The 15882-nt window shown below is 49.1% G+C and overlaps 1 protein-coding gene across 1 annotated transcript; it reads left to right on the plus strand.

Moving 5' to 3' along the window:
• The first annotated feature begins 7202 nt into the window (after positions 1-7202).
• CCL22 (C-C motif chemokine ligand 22) lies at positions 7203-14372 on the plus strand. The gene is made up of 3 exons (XM_062621289.1): positions 7203-7530; positions 10211-10331; positions 11255-14372. Exons 1-3 carry the CDS (start codon positions 7464-7466, stop codon positions 12249-12251), a joined length of 1185 nt encoding a protein of 394 aa, XP_062477273.1. The 5' UTR covers positions 7203-7463; the 3' UTR covers positions 12252-14372.
• Positions 14373-15882: the final 1510 nt, after the last annotated feature.

Here is a 15882-nt window from a genome sequence, read left to right on the forward strand (position 1 = left end):
CAAGCGTCTGTAGCCTGTTTCTTTTAGGAAACAAGACAGCTACACTGACCCTAAAAACACACCTCACAGCTATCAGAACTGGTCAGGAGAGCGAGAGGAGCTTTTGCAGCAGATGGTGGGGTAGGTGTAATGCTGTTACGGTCCCAGAAAGAAAATCAGAGGAAGGTAGAAATGTTGGGACCAAGCTGACTGGTCATCTAAATACACTGGTGAGGGAGCAGGTCACTGGTTGGGTGACAGCTGAAACCCATACTGAGCGTGCAGGCTCTGGGCAGAAGCAGAGAAGGAGACACCATGTTCTTACAATGTGGGGTGCAGCAAAGCTGGGGTGGGAAAGGGAAGGGGTCTGGTCACTCCCTGTTCTCTTTGTTGAGCCAGCAAGGCTTGAAAAGGCTCAGGCAGAGAAATGCGTGTTCAGGACTGTTTCCCTGCCCAGCCCAAGCATGTTTATTGTGTTAGTGCTGTAAAGGCTTGTTGGTGTTGGAAGCCCTGTGGGCTCCTGGGGCTGTTCGCTGCTGCTTGTGTGTGTCCCTGGGCACTGGCAGGGAGCTTGGCACATACCCATGGCTGAGGCTTGGCAGAGAGCTCCACCTAAACGAGCTGTGTAACAGCTCTGGTTTGGAGACCTCTGATGTCCCATTTCTACAGGAGACTGGCTGGGATTTGAAAGCTTGCAGGATGGGAGGGCTTAGCTCAGACTTTGGGGTGGAGATGGCCACAGCACAGACACATCTAGTGCATCATAGCACCACATGTGGCAGCTCTTTTAGCCCTTTGGTGCTGGCCCGCAGGTTGCCACTTTCTCCTCCAGAGACACAGTTGGGGGTAAGCCCCAGCAGCAACACTAGAGTTTTCTGTATCTCTCCAGCCACCATCATGACTTAATTCATGTCAAACTGTTTCCACACCCACTGTTGGAAGTTCTGTGGAGACAGGAAAAGGTGAGCCTTTCCAAAAAGGCAATAAACAGAGCCACTTCTGGTAAGCTTCTTTCTTGGAGACTGGCAGGATTCATGTGCAAACATGTTGGATGGAGAAGTGAGAAGTGGGGATGTGGAGAAGTGATGAAGGTGGTGGCCCACGCATGCTGTTGGATGGCACCAAAGGGCTGTGTCCGTGGTAGGCAGGAGCTCCCTCTGTCCCTGAGCAAAGGGCTGGGGTCAGGACCCAGCAATTCCTACCAGGAGAAAGGCCCCTCCAGGACAGGGGATTGCTGGCACAGATGCTTGCTGCTCCTGCTGTCACAGGAAGGGAGGAGGCAGTAACTGGGGCACTTGCCTTGTCCTCTCCCATAGCCAGCCTGGAGGCACTAGCCTGGCCCTTGGCTCTGGCAGAGGTGAAAGAGCAGAGCCATGGCATTTAGCTGCTCCCAGCCTCCTGCCTGTTCCACAATGGCCCTGGTAGGACCCTTTCCCATTATGTGAAGGAGAGGAGACCCTGGGTACCACCCTGGGGTGAGGCACAGCACAGCCACATCAAGGGAAAGCCTGACTGCAGGTCCCGCAACAGCCATGGCCTCCTGTGGTGCGTGGAGGTTTCTGTCATGCCCATCCTGACCTCCCCCCTCTCTTCTCCGCAGTGCAGTGATGAGAGATGTCCCTTTCAGGGATCATCTGTCTCTCCTTTATCACACCAGCTCCATGGAAATGGTGCCTTCAGGACCTGCAGTTATGCAAAAGGTTTGTAAGATCAAGATGTCCCTCTGGCTCTGCAGGGACTTGGCAAGACCCAGGGGCCCGCTGTGCTTAGGCAAGCCTGTTCTAGAGGAGCAGAACTCCTTCACCTCATCTGAAAAGCTGCCCTGATTTCTTCTATGTCACCCAGGCACATCTCCCCACAAGAGCCTTGCTTGTTTCCTGTCACAGGGAAGAGTTGCACCCAGTGGCTGCATTGCTCTGGGGGGGGACAGATGACTCTTGTCTGTTTAGGAGAAGCTTAAGTGTGTTGCAGACTAAGCAGCCCTGTGTTTGTTTCTTTGCACTTAGTATTTTCAACAAAATTAAATCTTGTTTATTGCAGCAGCTGTTGCAAGCCTTGGCAGTCTCCATGGGACAGTTGCAGAATGAGTTATCCTCTGTTCTGTTAGCTCTGGCTGCAGAAGAAAGGCACGAATCCCCACTGCAGGTGTACACCTTTCCATGTGTGTCCCACTGGGATCAGCCATCAGCCTGCAGCTCAGCTGTGGTGCTGCCAGAGGGAAGAGCCCTGTCCCACAGCCTGGCTGGCTCAGGATGCTGACTGGGCTGTGGGCTGCCTCGCTGTGGGAAAACAGAATATCAGCATTTTGCACTGTGTGCTAATGACCAGATTTGCTCTTATTTACAAGGGAAAATCTGTTCAGAGAACTGAGAGCCTGTGTGATGTCATCTGCTGGTTTTGGAAATGTTTTCTAAGTGAGCAGTTTCCTAAAAAACACAAGCCCTGCTATGGTCGATACTTCCCAAGTAAGAGTTGTTCCATCTCCTGTGGAGGCACTGACTACAGGCAGCTCCAGACTGCTTCTCATTTCCTGCCCTTTTCTTGAATGTGGGAAACTCAAAGCTGTGCAGTGCCAAACAGATTTAATGGATCCCATCATTTCATTTCCTCCCTTATAATAGTAATGGCTCAAGAGAACTACATTAAGCACAGGTTGAGAGCATCTACAGCATGGGAGGCCCCTGTAGCTCCAAGAAACCATTGCCTGAATGTGTCACTGGCTGCCTTGGCAAGGAGAGGGGAGGTTGTTGGGCTGGTCTGGACTGCTCTGTGCCATACCAACCAGTGCCATGCCATTGGAAAAGCCATTGGGAGTTTCTCCAGACTGAAGCCTGGAAATCTGGTCCTACACATCAAGGACCAACTGACCTCATCTGTAGTCTGTGCACCACTGGTCTCCCATGTCCTGGCTTACAGACTTTGCTGCATATATACTCCTTGAGAGAACTGGAGAAGCCCGGTACTAGCAAGCATGGAAGCTCTGCTACAGGGGTGGTGCTTCAGCTCCCTTGAGTTTAATGCTCTTGGGCTGCAGTAAAAGGGGGATTGTGTAAGAGCAGTGGCTGAGCTGCCACTGGGGAGGGGTGAGGGTAGTGAAAACATGAGCTGCAACAAGGCAGGCTTAGTTGGGGAAAGAAAATCTCATCATACACCCAGAGCTGGAGTCCTGTGTCAGCCTGTCTTCTCAGTAGCATCAAGCCCAGCTGGGTCTTCCCAAAAGCTAAATGTTCCTGATGCCTCTTTCCAGCAAGCCTCTGGGACAGAGGGCAGCAAAGGGTGCTGTTAATACCTACTGCTGGGGGTGCTGGGCTTCCTTGCTCCACAAAAACTGACTCCTGAGGTCTTGGTTGCTCCTGAACACACCATACAGTGAAAATCTTCATCGTTTCTTTGGATCAGCTCTGGCATCTCTCTTCCAGGTCATACAGCCTCCTAAGATCTCACTGACCTTTTTTTCCAGTCACCATGTGACTTCCAGGAAGATAAACATACTGTAACAAACATTTCCAGCATGGAAACACCCTGGAGGATGCCATGTTCTGGAGCCGTTTCCTTTTTGTCTGGGACACAGGCCTTATTCTCTTTGTATATCTTTTTTGCATATTGTCTTTTCAGGGCTAATTGCTTCTTGCCTTCAAGAGCAATTCCCCAGCATTAGTCGTATGTTCCTTCCACCTGTGAGGTCTTTGAACAGAGCTGAAGAGCTTGCCTGCAAACGGTCCTGGCAAAGCTGCAGTGGGTGGAAAATGCTGGAACTACTACTGGGGAAGATGGGATCCGGCCCTTTGATCTGTGCTATCTATCATTCAGAGCAATAAGCTCTCTGGCTAATGGTTGCCAGTGAACAACCAAAGGTTAGAGCTTCGGAGTGTGCCTTGTGCTGTAAACCAACGTTCAGGCCACCCCAGACCTTATTCTAACTTTCTCCACAGCAGACCAAGACCAAGACCTAAGTAGCAGAACATCCATCCTGATATGAAACTGCCCTTAGAGCAGGGCAGGAACTGGAGCCGGGGAGCCCAGACTCCAGCCTTGATATCGAACTGCCTGGCTTGAGCCACAAAGTGCTTCTGGGGGTGCTGAGGATCAATCCTGGAGCTGTGTTAGGTGGCCCAGGGTCTGCAGCTCCAGCAGTAGCAAGTGGCCTGTGCATGGTCCCTCTACCCACACTTGGTAGCATGTGCACAGATTGTAGAATCAGCCTTAAACCCTGGAAAAGACCTTTAAGATCAAGTCCAACCGTTCCCCAACACTACCAAGGCCACCACTGAACCATGTCACTAAGGCCCTCCTCTACACAGTTTGTGAACACTTCCAGGAGTGGTGATTCTACCACTGCCCTGAGCAGCCTTTTCCAATGCCTGAGCCCTCCAGGGAAGAAATTGTCCCTTGTCTCCAGTCTAAACCTCCCCTGGTGCAGCTTGAGGCCATTTTTCCTTGTCTTATCCTTTGTTCCTTGGGAGCAGAGACCAGCCACCTCCTGGCTCCATCCTCCTTTCAGGTAGTTGTAGAGAGTGATAAGGTCCCCCTGAGCCTTCTCTTCTCCAGTCTAAATACCCCCAGTTCCTTCAGATGTAGATTTGCTTATGTTTTTTCCCTTTCCATGTTTCAGATCAGCCTAATGTCCTTCCTCATTCATACTGCAGTTAAAAGTTACATGGGAAAAATCCCAAATCTCTTCCTAGTATCTACTGCTTTTTGTCAGTGCTGTACCACCCCTTCAGAGAGCCTTTGGGTGCTAAGAGTAACCTTAAGAAGCCTTCTTCTCATCCTTCTGTGGAGGAATGGGGTACAGTTGCGAGGAGCTGCCCCAGCTCACAGTCACTGGAAGGATATGACATTCATGGCAGGCTTTCTTCCTCCTCAGTTGTGGTCTGCTTGGTTTCATTTCCTACATTTGCTTAGCACAGCCTGTGTTCCCTGGTTCCCAGTAATTAATTTTTTTCTGCACTTTGTTTCCTGAAAGCCAGATGCCCCTGACTTGCAGGGTTGCAGACTCCATTGCTCAGCTGCTGTGATTCATGTTTATGGACTGCGATTGCTGGTGTCCTTCCCTGACTGCCCTCATCCACATCACAATATAATATATAATATATATCATATATCATATATATGTAATATATATTTTAGATATATATACAGTCCCATACCCACTCTGAATAACTAACTACTTCCTATTCCTACAAACTAAAGCAAAGCCAAATCAAATTGACAGCAGCAATTGCCTGGAAAATTTCTATCGTAACTAAAGAAGCTAAAACCAGCTGAAGCCAAGACAAGCCCAGAGAATCACAGAATCCCAGCCTGATTCCTGTTAGGTGGGACCTTAAAGCTCATCCAGCTTATCCTGCCACAGGCCAGGACACCTTCCACTAGAGCAGGTTGCTCCAGGTCCCATCCCACCTGGCTGTGTCCTGAGACTGTTCACGGTCAGATCGATACAATACCTATGGTTTATTGAGATGTACAACAGAAATATCTCCTGGGCTACAGCAGGTCCTCTGACTTCGGGGTTTTCAGTGCTGCAAAATCTAAAAGAATTGCAGCGAGCAGATGTGCAGGGGGACAGGGAGGGTGGTATAGGAAGTGGATTGGGAGCAATGGTTCCACTTTTCTGTCAGCTGCAGGCCACATTTTTTGCCCGCTCCCATTGGAGTCAGTTGATGTGCCTCTGTGTCCTGCTCTCAGGAGGAAGATCCAAGGTTTGCCTTAGGCCCACACCTCTGCCTGCACTTGGCTTGCCATGACCCAGGGAGCTGTGCTGAGGTGCTGCTGTCCTCCACCCTTGTACATATGCCACCTCCAAATCCAGCTGCCAACCTCACTGGGAGCAACTGGAGGTCTCTAAGAGTGTCCTGTAGGAGCTCCCTACCAGGACTGCCATGAGCCCTGGCTGCATAGGAAAAGCAGCTGCATTGAGCTCTTCCTGCCTTAAAACAACGCCTGTGGCAAGCTGTGCCTTTAGCAAACAGAACACTCACCCTCCCACACTTGTATGCACACTTGGAGCCCTTCCATCAGTTTTACCCATCACTGGCAGTAAGCCCTTTGCAGGTGGAGCAGAGCCCATTTCTTCAGGGGAGATGTGAGCATGTGTGGGCCATGCTATCACTTCCAGCATCCAAAACACCAACAGTCTCAGGCAACGCCAGTTCCTGGGTACAAGAGAAAACATCATCTGTGGAAGGGGCCTGAAAAAGTCCCAACAGATGCAGCGTGTTCTGTTCTGGCTGGATCAAACAGACTATTTCAAGGTCTTAATTTTTATTTTAATTTCCTTGAAATGGGGTTTATCTTCCATTACAATATAAGTAAAGGCTGAAGTTACAGGCTGGAAGTTTCACCAAATGTTCTAAAAATATACCCTATGGAAACCTAGGGGGGTTCAGTCTTTAGGAATAAAATCCTAACTGGAACTGTTGGAATTTCCCCCAGCACAGAAAAGCCCTGTTTCCATCAGCCCTATGAAAACTCTGGGGAAAAAAATATTTCAGAGGCAGCCACACTGTCTCAGATTTGATCTTATCTTCATCTTTCAGCTGTGGGAGTTGGCAGGGAAAATTGCCATGTACTCTGCTGGGATCTGAGATGAAAGAGAAAGTAAAGGTGCAGGATGTGACTGCCGTGTCCGTATGTCTACTGCAGACCTGCCTTCATGCTGCTGCAGGAAGCAACCTGGCCAGCCCAGTTGCTTGGAGATCTGCATGCCTTGTACTCCTGCTCTCAGCATCAGCAATACCCCAAGGGCTGAGACCGTAATGTATACCCAAAGTCAGGGCTGTAGTGACAAGCGTGCTTCACAGACAGTGTTTTCAGCGAACACGGAGCTGCCTGGGGAGGCCACTGAGTCCCCGCTCACCTCTGGCTTTAGTGATGCTCCCAAGAGGCAGCCTGACTTGGGCTCACCAGTCCCGCTGATGAATTTGTAATCCGGATTAGCACATTCTGACTCTTTTAGCCTAACGACCTATGCTGCTGTTACAAGATGACCACCAAAAAGGAAAGGAATGCTTTTGCATCTGAGGCAAAGAATGAGCTTAGTGCACCGGGCAGCTGTGGTTTGGAGGTGGGGAGGGCTTTATAAGCCTGAGGACAGTGGTGCCTCTCCCCAGTGGGAGAGGAGGATGAAGTTGACTCCTGGAAGTCCGTCCATGACTGAATGAGTCATCAAGGAGCTGCGGCTGATCTACATGCCCTAAGGAAAGCCGATGCGAGTGCAGGCGGGGAATTCCAGGAGCTGTCTATCTCTGGAGCAGGCGACATTCCCTCCCCTGTCCCACTCCTCCTTCCAACTCCTGTGTCGTCACTCTGGTATGTGTCTGTGGGAGCTAAGTAACAGTTGAAACTCCCACCTCAGGGCTTCATAATCCTGGAATGAACTGCAGCAACGTGTTGCTCCGAAGGACGCAATAAGCAGTCGGGAGCAGGAAATAACTGCCAGTAATCCTTCCCTGCATGCCCTTCCTGCTGCCGACCACGGGAACATGAAGGTTGTTTCTCTCCAGGTCCTGTTTGTGCTGAGGGTCCTGTGCCTGGTGGCCCGGGCTGGAGGTGAGCCGCGGCTCTGCGTCCCTGCGGGCTCCCCAGCGGAGCAGCCACGTTCACACGGGTGAGGTGAAGTGCTCGGGGGGGAGGAGAAGCAGCGCTGGATCAGGCAGTGGGCAGCAGGAGACCTTCATGGGCTGTGTGAGATCTCATGACAGGATCAGGCTGGGTTTGAAAAGGGACAGAGGGAGCCTACAGCAGTTATCCTGGCAGCAGTGATCTCCAAGCAGCCCATGATGGCTTTTATCACTCCTGAGGGTAGGTGGGAAGAATGTCGGAGGGACTTTCTGATCATCCTCATTAGAAAAGAAGTATAATGCACTTCTTTTCCCCTTTTCCCATGTCCCCAAGGGATATGACATGGGGGTAGACCACAGCCTGTCCAGGGCTGGACGTCTGTCTGCACAGGATGCTGTGCTCCCATCACTGCGAGGCACAGGGGCACTCTGCTCTGGGGTGGGCTGGAGGATGGGGAAGAGGTGGGCACACTACTCCCTAGGCTGGTCTTGGTTTGAGATCTGTGGCACAGATCAGTAATTGCTGCCTCAGGTAGCAATTAAGCAGGGGGCATTGCTACCAGGCTGTCAGAAAGCTGCTCAGCAGCAAAGGCAAATTTGGACTTTGCCCAGGACATAGGGATGATCTGTTCTCACCAAGAGAAGGGAAAGTGGCAAAAAGCCCTTAGGATATGTGCCCTGCTGCCACCAGACCAGAGAAAGACAGGCAGCAAAGGCAGCTAGGGATGGAGCTTCTTCCTCTCCTCATACCTCTGTTCAGGTTCTCCAGATCTGGCATGAGTAAACTGGGCACAGGGACATCAAGCACCTTATCCGGGCCTTAGAATCCACTGCCTGCTTTGTCACTGCCTACCTCTGCTGCCCTGTGGCCAAGTGTCCATCTCCTCTGAAGTGATGGAATCAGATGGGCTCTGAATAAAGAAAGGCTGGTGGCACTCCTTGGCTGGGATCTCTTGAGAAACCATGCTGAAAAGCAAGTACCAGTGGCTCCCACGAGTGGTGCTTCTGAGCAGCAGTGGTTCTGGATGGAAAGTCTCTCAGGTCCCAGGTGTCCCTGAGGTCCCTTTGGCAAAGACTGAGATGTAGCCCAGAGAAGCAGGGTTGTGTGCCCCAGGAGGAGGAGGACAGCTAGGGTTGGCTTCATGCTCCCTCTAACACTGCTTTGTCCTTGAAAGGGGCTTTCCAAGCTCCTTGTCTTAGGGAAAAACACACCAGGAATTCCGCTAATTGCAGACCATTTGCATTGGTGCCCATAACTGGAAAATCAGTTAATGGTTATCAGAGGAGAAGGGCCTTTGGAAGCAGTCCCCAGCCACTCCCTGCCATGCACCTCCATCCACAGGGATGGCTCTGCCTCTCTTGTTGCTATGCCTGCTTTGTTGAACAGTGCTTCAGAAAGTGGGGGACACCAGCAGTATGTCCTCTGGCTATAGAGAGTTAATTGGGAAGCTGGTCTCCCCTGAACAGGTGTACTTGACCCTACAGTGCCAGAAAACACATTATTGTATGAACAAATGGCTTTGCTTTAGCATTACAGAGGTTGAAATGTGCTTCTGTAAAAGGGCCATGAGGGATTTGCTTGTGATTTCTTTGCAATGGGTTACCTCAGTAAATGGATCAAAAGAGCTGAGGGTGTTCCTGTTGTGATGTTCATTCTTGCTCCTGATGGCTGGATCATTCCCAAATGAGCTGCATCAAATTCACCAAATTCATTTGGGAAACTGAGACAATATTTTGTAGAGACTGGCTGATCTAAACCAGCCTCCAGCTCCTTTCTTCTAAGGATAAATCAGGGCTTTTTTAAGTAAGTCTTGACTCCTGGGATGTCAGAAACAAATTGCCAAGATGCGTTGTGCAACCTTGGCAAACGTGTTGTTAGAGGCTGGGGTAGGAGCAGGAGCAAAGGGTCCCTTGTGCTGTGACTGGCTTTGCCCCTTGAAGGGGTCAAGTGAGGTTTATTTTTACACTTCACAAAATTAAAACCGAATATTCTGGAGGAGATAGAAGAGATGTTTGGTGAGAAACTGCTGTGAAGCTGGGCTGCTGAAATATCTAATGGAGCAATGAAGCAATTCACCAAAATGTTCTTTCTCCGCAGCCTTTCTCTGAGTTCAGGTGGCATTCAGAGATCACATATAAGCAGAGAGGCAGAATGCTCACCTGGATGGGAACTCCCACCAGAGGAATTGCTATGTCTGATCCAGAGAAGGAGAGGACAGGCCCTCTGGTCTGCATTGCCTATACCAAGAGCCTGTTGGTGACAGTTGTAGCAGGTCTTTTGGGAACGAAGAAATGTGTCTTCTGGGCACTGTGCAAGAGCAGTCTTCCTGTGACCCAAAGAGGAGGGGACCTGCAGGACTAGGTCCTTGCACAAAGGACCTCCAGGCAGTGCTTGTGGATCCTGTAAGGCAAGCTGCAGTGGTGGCCCAAGAGCCCCACAATTTTCACAGTGCTTTTTTTTGTAGTTTTCTCGGCATTTTATTGCCTGTTTGGGTGATACAGAAACTCGTGGCCCTGATGGGATTTTTCTTCATCTCATTTTAGCAGGGATTGGAAACTTCATGGCAAGCTCTGGACTCCTGCCCAGAGAAGAGAAAAGAGAAACAGTGCCAGTTTTTATAGTAGCAGATAAAAAGCCAGTGTTTAATATGTTGAATACCTTATTTCAGGGCAACCTAAAGCACCTCTGAAGTGTTCAACTGAGTGTGGTGGTTTTGCATCTGGCATAGCAGCAAAGCGGATAAGGAGCTACCGCAGGACTGAGCCCCGCTGCACCAAACAAGCTGTCATGTAAGCACTGCCCCACCACCCAAACCCCAATTCAGCATCACCCCGTCATCCCATGCCCTTGCTTTGGAGCAAGGAGCAGTTGTGAAACAGAGCAAATGCTGGTATTTATTTGAAGGGTGGGTGGGATTTTTCACCCCATTTAAAGATCAGCAGCCTCCAAGTGAGATCATGGGCTCACACACAGAGTGAGGTGGGGATAAAGAGATGGGAAGAGGACTGACAGATGTACTTGTTGGCAGAAGGGGGCATTGGAATCGTAGAATCATAGGCTCACAGATGGCTTTTGGTTGGAAGGGAGTTTAAAGCTCATCCAGTTCCAGCACTTCAAGGGAAGCATGCAGGATGAGAGCTCACTATGAGAGCTTTCTATGAAAGCAGTTGTTTTCTCTGGAGACAGATTAAGACTTGGAGCTTGACTAAGGATGAATAAAGCTTCATTCCCCTTTAGGATAATTGTTGTTTTCAGCTTATCCTGAAACTGAGGCACTATTAAGACCATTTTGTTGAAGCCCAGAAGGTTTTTTCGAAGTGAACCCGCTGGGCTGACCTTGCAAAGTCTCATCTCACTCAGTAAACCAGAGGATTTTGTCTTCACATATGCTTGCCCCTGGGCAGCTGATGCTTGAGGAGCTTCCTGCCCTGAGCACTGGAGGCAAACACTGCATCCAAACATCAGGACAATGCTTTCAAAGGAGGAAGACTTCTTCTGGGAATCCCTTCACTCATGAGTAATGTTCAGCTGCTCAACATTCAGTCAGATCTCAGAGGCACCTGCTCTTCCTGAAATAAACAATCCATCCAGCCCCCGTGGTGTTTTCTATGGGCTTGAGAGAGACTGTTGCTTTCTGCATGCCTTCCCTGTCACGCTGATCATCTAAACCACTGTTTGCTTTATCCACTAAGTGATCCCTTTTTATTTTCAGATTTATTACTCTGAAGTCTATAGAGATTTGTGCAGATCCAGAGGCAAAGTGGGTGAAGAAGATTGTAGAGAAACTGGACCAGAAAAAGGCTGAAGCCTCTCTGCTTTCACATGGTGCCACCTCAGCAGCAGCTCCAGAAGAGCCTGGTATTTTTCAGAAACATGTTGGCCTTACAGTAACAGCTCCATCTCAGGCTACTGCCCCCTCTGAAGTCAGTCCAGAATCAAACAGAGATTCCTTAAAATCTTCTGCGCCTTCAACAACTTCTTCAATAGGCATTGTCTCCAGCCAGCCCACCCCATTCCACAAGGCTCTTGTGCATAGTTTTGACAATGCTGTAGGATCTACAGAAGAACCTGTAGGGCATACTGCAAATGCTATGTCTGATGTTCGAGACGTGACTTCTCCTAGCTCAATTTCAGACCCTGTGGCCATTTCTAAAGGATCAGACCACCCTGTACTTCCTACAAATGAATCCCTGGATCCTGCAACTGCAAAAACCAATACACCAGACACTGATTATAGGGGTTCAGATACCCCCTCCATCCTGGACAGCATGCAAACTGCTTCAGTTCCTACTCTAAACTCTACAACTGCCACAGACAAAGGTCCTTCTGTCCATACCAACAAGGTTTTCAGTTCCTCTGTAGGTGCTTTTGGTACCACAACATTTGATTATTCATCGCCTGTAGGAAAGCAAGAGCCTTCAGATATGTTAATTTTCACTAGTCAAGCATTCTTAGGCGAAGCCGGAGTGCAGACGACTACAGAAAGGCCAAATGCTCTGCCTCTTCCCACCTTCTTGTCAACATCTCAAATGCATTTTGTCATTCCAGTTTCTGTGGTGTGCAGTCTGATGGTTTGCAGTGTTGCTGCTGTATGGCTATATCTAAAATTTGGAGTCATAAGAGATGAAATGTCAAGAGAAATGGTTCAGGGCTTGCTTTACGTGCAACAGAGACATCAAAATAATATCTATCCAATGGAAGTAATCTGAATGCTTTATGGCATGGATATTTTTGGCCCAAACCGTGTGTTACTGCAGATAAGTTTATATTGAGCTGGTGACCAGCTGGAAGGAAAGCAGGAAATAAAAATACCAGAGAAAACTGATTTTTTTTTTTTCTTGCAGATCAGAATGTAAAAAAAATATTAATCTTTGACCAATTTTGGAAATAAATTAGACCCTTTTTCCTTCTGGCACTGCTACATACAAAGGCTATTGCTGTTCTAGAGCTGCATGGTGGCTCATTGCCAGGTGGTGGGCAGATGTGACTTTCCAAACCACTGTTGGGGATTATCCTGCATTTCATCATGGCCCAGCTGAGAAGATGTTGACTCACTCACATTGCTGGGCTCAGGCTCAGCCACCTTGGGTAACTTTAACCAAATTAACCAAACCCACACAGCTTGCCCTTAACAAGCCCTCTGCAGCTGTTTTCTTTGCACTTCATTGGCTTCTTGGTCAGACCAAGATTGATGCCTGTGGTCAGCTGGGTGCTGGCTCTCCTTCAGCTAATCAAATAATCCATTTACTCTTGCTGGAGACATGAAGGGTGGCCTAGCTTTTCAGACTGAGGTGATGAAAACTGCATCTGATTTGGGGATTGAAAGTCTGTGCTTCATGTTCAGATTTCATGTTCAGAGGAGCTGGCAACCCACAATGTATCTCCTTGAAATCAGGCCACCTTTCTCGCTAACAGCTATGGGCATTTCTTCTTGTGAATTTAGTCTGAGACCTGTTTCTTGGCAAGTCAACTGCAATAAAACCCTTCTGCCAGCTGGTGGGCCGTGCCCAGCTTTGTGCAGCACTGGGGCAGGATAATGTGGATGAGCCTTTACAAATGGGGAAAAAACAAGAAGTCACCCAATAATTTTGCTGTTCTTGTGATACCATTGGAGGGGCTTTGCTCTTCTCTTCAAGCACAAAAGCCAGGAAGTACACTCTTAAAGCAACTAAAGGCACTTCTGGATTTAGTCACCTAGAATTACACAGCAGATGTATCATCCTTCTGGTCCCATATTCTCTCTAGAAATAAGCATGTTTGCTGTCCACAAGAAAGGACAAAATGTCTTTTCCAGTATGAATTTTGCTGGAGTGTGCAAAGATCTTCACAATATGATGCTTTGTAGATAAGTTATCAAAGGTCAGATCCTCCTTTAACCAACCTCAGTGAATCAGAAGTATAAATATGCATGCAGAAAAAACCACATAGTAAGGAACATAATCAAAGCAAAAAGGACGGGCCAGCTGTAAAGCAGAGCTGGAGGAAGGTGGCCTATTAGATCCATCAGATTGCACCATCAGGGCATCCATCCAGCCCTGGAGGTGGGGAGGATAGACTGCAAAGGTGTTTGTTTTCTGCCATCATTCAAACCCTTATTTCTGTGTTTTGTTGACTTGAGAAAGGGGAGGCAGGGCTTGATCTCAGGCTTTGCAAGTGCAGAACACAATCAAATTAACTGTAATCAGGAATTTGGGGTGACAGCCCAGCTGTGTGACATTGGCTGGGGTTGACTTATCTGGAGGGTCAGTCAGGGGCTGTCAGTGGTCCCTGCCCTACTCCTGCACAGCTGAGCTCTCAGCCTTGCACCTTGTGAGGTCATGTCCTGTGGCATTATTTTTATATGAAGCACATAGAGAAGAAATGTTACTTTTGCAATGAAGTTTTCTAGTGGCTTGAGTGTATGTAATGTCCTGTCCTTGCTACTGGAGCATTGTGGAATCAAGGCCTTTCTGGGAACACTGGAAAACATTGTGCCTTGTCTATTTTCTTGCTTGGCTTGGATGGCTTGTGCATATCCAAGGGAACTGGGTTGCTCTACAGGCACTACAGCAAATGGAACGGACACTTGTCTTGTCTGGCTACAGATGATGTCCTCAGGTGGAGGCAATGCTGGGAAGATGAATGAGCACCAAGTGATGTGATTGCTTCAATCAGTGTTTGTAAGGACACTGTTCTGGTTTCAGCTTCAAGGCTTAAGGTGTCATTTGCTGTACAGTGTGGTGACTGTCAAGCTCTGATTCATTGCTGTATCATGTGTATCTGAGTGTGTGCACAAGATATCTGTTCTATATATTTTTATAAAAGTAAAAGTAATAAGGTCTTTCTGTTAACTCTTGTCCTCCGGGTGTTCAGCCCAGGGCTGAATTCCCAAGCCTGGTCCCTGCAGAGCTTTAGAGATGCACATGTGTGATTAAGCACCATAAGAGGTATCCCAGCATCACCAAGAGACAGCAAAGCAGGCACAGCTGATATGGCTGGACTATTGCTGCAGCCTTTTGTTGGGCTATTGCTCCAGGCTGCTGCTTAAGGGCTTCAGTCTTGCCAAAAATTTGCAGAGAGTATGTTTTCTCACAGGGAATTGCATTTCCATCCTGCTAAAGCAGTACTGAATAAACAGCCAGGGTTTTGCTTTGTTTAAGCAAAGCTATGGCCAAGCAACAATCCATAGAAATCAAACATTATTCTCCAAGTGTGTTCTGTGAGGGAGTAAAAGCCCACGGGCTGAGCTGGAACCTCTCCTAGCCAGGGCTTGGGCTGCCCTTGTGTGTCCCTCTCTAGTGCTGGGAAGAGAGGTGGGAAAGGCAACACAATACAAGAGTGAATGCCCAGGGACTTGCCACTTTCACTTCTGACACATAGAGCAAGCACCAGCATGGGACCACCGTGGGCTGTGGCTCCTGGGGAGCACTGGAATGTGTGGACGGTCCTTTGTCCAGCTGGAGGCATATGCTCGCCAGCTTTGCTGCTGCTCCCCGGCTTCTCTAAGTCTGGCAGTGCAGAGAAAAGACCCTGTGCACAGGATGTCCAGCCATGCACCTTCCCGTGCTCATCGTGGAGGTGCATGGGCTGCCACAGGTGTAGAATTTGGTACAGGAGATAACTAATGCCAAGTCTGTCATGCTCAGGTGGGATAAGGCTTGTCTTCTGCAGCGACTGTGCCAGACACATGCTTCTGCCTCAAGGTTTCCCCACAACCCGTGCGAGAGAGGGGGGCCACGGTCATGGCATGCCCCTTCTGGTCCCTTCCTGACCTTCGTTGTTTTACAGCTCCACACTAGTGCAACCCTCTCCACCACTTCATTATCTTGCTGTTTCAGTTGACCTTATGAGAACAAGGCATCACTGGGGCTTCACATAAGCTCACCTCCATGCCTTCACTTCCCCACAGGATACATCAGATGGCACAGTGGCAGGCCTTGAGGGCACTAATTGGCCTTAATCACCCTGATAACCTTCACCTGGGGATGAACACCTCCTCCCTCTGCCCAAACTCCAGGAGCCCCACTTATGCTCAGGCTTGAGTCTCTAATGCCTGCTTTGGATGTGTTGTAAAGTGCTCATCTGATATCCTGGCCCTGCTATTGGATAGACCTTGGACCTGTGCTGTAGGTTACTTGTCTCCTGGCTGGCTAGACTCCTCGGTGCTGTAGTCCTGTCTCTCTTCACTTCTGTGGCTGGTGAGTGGATGCCCTAAGCCTCCCAAGTAGGTCATGGACCTAGTTTCTCACTTTGGTGTGTCTAGGACCATAGATAGGCCCTGTTACCAGCACCTGCTCTGCCACTGTGCTCAGACCCTGCGGGACCTCACTGGTGAGGACACTGCCTGTGCTGGGGTTATAG

This window comes from Pezoporus occidentalis, unplaced genomic scaffold (assembly GCF_034315485.1).
Source record: "Pezoporus occidentalis ecotype Australia unplaced genomic scaffold, CSIRO_AGI_Poc_V1 ctg229, whole genome shotgun sequence".
Lineage (NCBI taxonomy): Eukaryota > Metazoa > Chordata > Aves > Psittaciformes > Psittacidae > Pezoporus > Pezoporus occidentalis.